The sequence below is a fragment of the Coturnix japonica genome, chromosome 8, assembly GCF_001577835.2.
Source record: "Coturnix japonica isolate 7356 chromosome 8, Coturnix japonica 2.1, whole genome shotgun sequence".
NCBI classification, from domain to species: Eukaryota; Metazoa; Chordata; class Aves; order Galliformes; family Phasianidae; genus Coturnix; species Coturnix japonica.
The window spans coordinates 9,771,739-9,777,738 of record NC_029523.1 but is presented as its reverse complement, the minus strand read 5'-3'; the positions used below and the strand labels follow the sequence as shown (position 1 = coordinate 9,777,738).

The window sequence follows — 6,000 nt, the reverse complement described above, 5'->3', positions numbered from 1 at the left end:
TCCACTCAGGTAATATGCATCTAAACTTGTTGTATGTCTGTGTGAAGGATTTATTGTTGTGTGTTTTAAAAGGTGTTAACTATCTGTGCATACATATGTTTCAACCATTAGCTTGGCTTCCAAATGTGTAATTTTGCTTTCATTTTATTTTTATGGTAGGTGATTCTAAACTGCTCGTTAAATTCAGTGAGTAATCACACTAGCTAGACGCTGTGCTTGTGCATACAGTCATCAGAAATTATGCAAAGCATGAGAAACAAATGCATGCAGAACTCATAACGCCTTGGAATAGTCAAGAATCATTTAGCTGAGACATTTTTCAGCTATCAGTTAATGTGTATTATTCTTACCATTATTATTATTTATAGCTTTCTCCAGGGAAATGTTCTTGGAAAGGTGCCACATCAGGTCAAATATGGTGATATCCTCAAGATACTGTGGATAGTTTTGAGATTGGTGTTTTTGTAAGATTAAACAGACCAACTTTTGTGTGGAAAGGGAGGTTTCACGGACATTGAAGTTGAACTGATCTCCCTTTCGTTTCCTTTCATGTGACTTTGTTGAAGAGATAGTTCTTAGACAGACTGTATCACTTCCTCACTCATCTGCTCCTCTGTGTTTGCTAGGTACAAGACAAAATTAATGTCAGAGGCTGTTTCATTTCTACGCCTAACATGGACATGTGGATCACCCAGACAGGCTTTAGAGTTGGTGAGTCTGACAGCACGTTAGTGTGGCTCTGTATATATTGCCCAGCCTCTTCACCCTCTCTTCCTCTTTTGAGTACCTAACCTTAAAAGTTAAGCCTCTCGTTGTCATTTTCAGCTGTCATGTGCTTTTCCATTTAAAAACTGAGGTTTTTCTGCTCTAGTTGTGCTTACTTTGCTCTTATACCCGGGAACTACAGAGTTTGGAGGCTGGGCCATCATGTTGCTGTTGCTGCATGGCCATGGCAATTGTCAGTATTTCTGTGTACAAAATATTTCAGGGTGAGATGAGAACAGAACAGGAGGCTTCAGTGTTCATACCTGGTCATTTGGGTGTTCTTGGGACTCTGGAGAGCTCTGTTGTCCCAGCCCTGTGGACTCGGGAAAATTCTTTTATTTACCCGTTACTTCCTTGCTGCAGTGAGAACTGCAAAAGATCCAGCTTTGAGAACTTCTTGGGTTAGAAAAAAACAAAATTCTTCTTGCAAAGAATTTTACTGGCCACTATGCAAGGCCTATAATGAACAAGAAAAATAGATGGCTTTGCAAGCTGTTAAATAGTTCCAGTACTTACATTCAGTCGTCTTTGATGTGTACAGGTGAAATGATAAATGTTCTATCAACTCTTCTGTTTACTGCACTATGCAAGGAATGATTAATTTTCCTTTTTCTTGTTATCTGTTCAGGAGTTATTGGTGCTGTTTATGGCAGGTGTTCTTTGTATTAGAATCATAGAGATTGAGTGCCTATCCTTGGTGAGTCTTACGTTGCATTGAACACAAAGGCTGAGCATGGGAAAAAGCAATAAAATTAGTCATTTGGGTGTGCAATGGCCAATAGTCAGAAAATTGAAAATGACTACTAATAGATTGTAATATCATTTAGTGATACTACACATGGAAAAGCTAAGCACAGTCATGCATGGTCAGCACTGACATCAGCACTGACTGTTTATATGTAGATTTTATCCTATCCCACTGGTTAGTGGTTGATATCTTGGTCATCTGCTGTTTACATTTTTAATATGTTAGTTGTGCATAATGTAATGGCAGCAAGTTGGATGAGCTGAATTCTAATTTTCATCGACATTTAATCGCTGCTGGGTAGGTTTTGTTATGCTTCATTGAGATTTAGCTACAATTTCATTTTGATGTTAAAAAACAAAATCTTAGACCATACCGAGAAGCAATGAAGGCAGTTAGATCCCAGCCCTTCAGATGAATTCTTAAGAACTCCTGTCTGTATTACTGAAGTTAGCTGCATTTTGTTGGCAGTCTTAACTCCGCCCTTGAGAAACTGGAAACAAAGTCAAGGTCTGGCAAAAGTCTTGAGAGAACCTAAGCAAAACATGGCCATGGTAGTACTGTGGGCTTTGGTTCCATCATCTGTCATTAGAACAGAGCCTTTGTTCATACAGTTGAGGGAAAAAAAACAAAAACAACCAAACACACAGATAAAACCAACCCAGTTTTGGCTACAGCAGTACATCCACTTGTCTGGATGTTCATATCCTCTTTCACTGTAATAATCATTGATGTCCTTACTGAAAAGGAAAGAAAAGAATATATGGCATTAGAACAGTCTACACCTTTACTGTAATCTTGATGTTGCTTTTTACCAAATCAACAGTGAGCCTTTTTTGATAATTTATATGCCTAGAAAACACAAGATTATGTTCCAGGAAATTATAGCAGATGTGGCATTTGAACATCTTGCCTTTGTCACTGTCAGGTTAATTTTGGTACCTCATGTATAATGGAGGATGTTCATTCACTGAATAATGAATCTGCATGTAATAGAAAATCAATTGATGGCTATCGTAGCATCTCCCACTAGTAATTAGCACACGAAGCCCTATTTTGTAATTAACAAAGCTGATCTAAAGGAGGGACAACGCACATGTGCTCACAGCTTATAACTTTTTGTTTCACAGAATTGTAGGGGTTGGAAGGGACCTCTAGAGATCATTGAGTCCAACTCCCAAAGGATTCACAAGGTGATTAGTGGTGTCAGCAATAATGACTGCCCACTAAGAGAGAAAGGATATCTTCAATACATTTTATGAAGTTTTCTAAGTGATGTGCTGATTGTGGTGAGTTGAGATATTCTTGTCCTGAGATAGAAAGAGGAGAGGAGAGAGAAGAAGTAGAAGCTCTATGCATATACAGAGGATAATTTATGATAATTTATACTTCTATGGATGTAGCTTGTCTTTTAGTTCTCCATCCCATGTCCATGTTATCATGGACAGAATGTTGCCTCAATGTGTAATGTTGTTCCTTGGCTTGAGGTTGCTGTCCACCTACTTTGCTACATTCTCATGTTACATGTTTATTTGCAGTGAGGAAAATGTCTAACATCTCTGCTATGGCTTTTCTCTATTTAGAGGGAGGACTGAAGCAAACTTTAAAGAAAAACAACCTAGTATGATCTGAGATAATGTGAAACTTCAAGATCACAGGATGTCCTAGTTCTGTTTGGTCGGCTTTTAGAGGCAAAGTCCAGCTGTACAATGTTTTCGTAATTAAACAGATTTTTTGCTTGAGATGTGAAAAATATTGCTTCTCGTTCTCTCATAGGCTTGTTTTAGCAAGGACTTTAGCTTGCATAGTCCCGGGTGACATGCATCATATTTCTAGCTTGGACTCTTCATCAGTTACACTTCAAATATATAAAACAAATTACAGGATATTCTGTGTTCCAGTTCTAGGTCCTGGTCTAGGTTTTGTCTTCTGTTTTCTATCAATAAATAGGACTATTTGCTTGCTTTTATAATGGGAGCCTTCTCCATGGGAAGTACTCAAGCACTGTAGCGTATAAGACACTGAATGAGTGAAGAGGTTCAGTATTATGTGGACTATTGTGACTACAAATTCATGCAAAGTAGATGCAAAATTAGATAAATAGCATCTGCTGCATACAGCCAGTAGCAGTATCATCACCTCTATTAACACTCCTTGTTCCAGCAGTATTGCTCAGTGCCTTCCAGTTCATGTGGTAAAATTATTATTATTACTATTTTGAGACTGGATGGTCTGGAAGCAGAGTAAAGTTGCCATACTGACAGTAGGTGAATTCTGGACATTAAAAAACAGAATGACCAATCCAGGTAGACAAGACTTGATTTTATTAATAAAATTTGTATTTTCCTCTTGGAGGTGACAGGTACAAACTTTGGTTCAAAAATAGAAGAAAATATGAACAGCAAGAAGTTGACTTTTGAAATCTTATTTTTACATGTATAAACGTGCATGAGAAAGTACCAGTTGGAAATGAGCCAGCAGAAGCTAGTACTATTTAATTTAACAACTTATAAGAAACAGAAACAAACATTTATTTTCAAGTCTTACATATATTATGAAAAATAATTACAAATGGATTTCTGCTGCAAAATTAAAATGCAATTTCTACTTACAACTACCTGAATGAAGTGTTCAAAGGGAAGGCCAAACCAACTTTTTGGATCAGATTTGAATAGCAAATTTTAACATTTTGGGTCAAAGACAGCCCTGTAGAAAGCAGTCCCCTCGTGTTGCTTAGCAGCTGTGTAGAATCACATGACCTAGACATATTGCATTCCTGGCCTTCAGTTGAAATAACAGGAAAAATAATTTATATATTTATATTAATGGGATGGGCAAATATTTTATAGGACCATTCTGTGGAACTTCTAATATCCAGTTTGGGAAGCGAACATCCATTACTGTTTACTAAAATTCTAAATAAACACTGAAAACATCCATAAATAACAGTTTAGAATCCAGTAATCCAGTTTTAATATTTATGCATACCAAGTAAGCACAACAGAAACAATTCAGATGAGATACGTTTGGGGAAGAAAAAATATATTAAAGAAAAAAAAAAAAAAGAAAAAAAAAAGGAAAGCTATATGACTGATTTAATTCACACAGACTTTAACAGAAGTTTGGTTTGTTGTTCCTTTTTTTTTTTTTTTTTTTTTTTAAACATATTCTCCCTACCCAAAAATATAAATTTATTTATTTTAGGTATATACAGATTTCATATGAAATTCTGAAATCAGAAAAGCAAGTAAAAAGTCTGAGGTATAGCACCATGGAACACAACACCTCTGAAGGTGCTTTCAGTATTGAAATTCATCATCACATAGTAATATCAGCAGAAAAGGGTATTTGAGAGTGCTGCTCAAGATCTTCCAGTTTTGCCACCTTAAGGTCTTTTGGCGAATTCAAATAACAAAGCTCTTCAACAACAATATATACAAAGGGATTTTATTATTAATCAGAAATTAAAATGGCTTCACTGGCAATTACAGCTTTATTTTTTCAGAATACATAAACAGTATTGACAACGTAGTTTTGTAATTGTAAAATAAGAGCCAGATGCAATTTAGAGGCACATGCAAGTTTTGCAAATGGACAGAGAAATAACAGAATAGTACTGTACACAGAATAATTACAGTTTATTAAACACTTTCATAACACCTCTTTGTAATCAAAGGAGCACCATGTCATTTGTTTGTTTTTTTCTCTATTTTTAAACAGCACCAAAGGTATCCAAAGGTGGGGTGGGGTGTTGATAAAGTGAGCCCTATGTTGTCTGTCTGTGCCACAGCATCCTTGCAAAATTAGTTTAAGTCATGTGATTCTGGCCCTACAAGGGCAACAGTTACTTTCTAGATGAGACAGGTACACAGCAAGACACATTTTCTATGCCATTCTTATTCAAAACTTGCATGTGGCACGAAGTGGGTTGGTAGCACCAGTGTGCCACGTTTGTGTTGATCTGATCTTTTTCTTAAATTTAACCAAGGAAGCAGACAGGACCAACCTCAAATCCAAACTTTTGGTTCTGATCGCCAAAGTCATTGATCATCACATCAACAATAGGCACTTGGTCTATTTTGGGTGTGTTGATTTCAATCACTGTCTTTGCGTAGCCCTTTCTTGACTGTTAAAAAAAAGAAAAAAGAAGCAAAAACAAACATATAAATAGAGTAAGTATACACGGTAAACCTTCATAGGCTATGTTTGAAGTTTCGAATTTATAAATGATTGTCTTTCATGAACCTGATGTTACAAGTTCTAAATTTGTTTTGAAATGTGATATGGAACATATCTGATTTTTATAAAGAGATCTACCCATAGCTTTTTGACTTACTAAAGTAAGCCTACAAATGAAAAAAAACCATAATTATGTAAGACATTTAGTGTTCCTTAAAGGATTCAAACTCTACTAATTTACAGTAATATTCTGGTAGTAGTGAGGATGTTTTCCTTGTGAAGACATCATGAATTAGTTCTGAAAGACAGAA

At 36.1% G+C, this 6,000-nt stretch overlaps 1 protein-coding gene across 5 annotated transcripts in view; it reads right to left on the bottom strand.

Moving 5' to 3' along the window:
- Positions 1-3,811: 3,811 nt before the first annotated feature.
- The window catches only part of COL11A1 (collagen type XI alpha 1 chain), a 121,798-nt gene continuing 119,609 nt past the window's right edge, over positions 3,812-6,000 (bottom strand). For all 5 annotated transcript variants that reach the window (XM_015869907.2, XM_015869908.2, XM_015869905.2 and 2 more), the window contains one exon: positions 3,812-5,636. In XM_015869907.2, the coding sequence (XP_015725393.1) occupies positions 5,490-5,636 (147 nt within the window). In that variant the 3' untranslated portion in view covers positions 3,812-5,489. The remainder of the gene's footprint in view (positions 5,637-6,000) is intronic.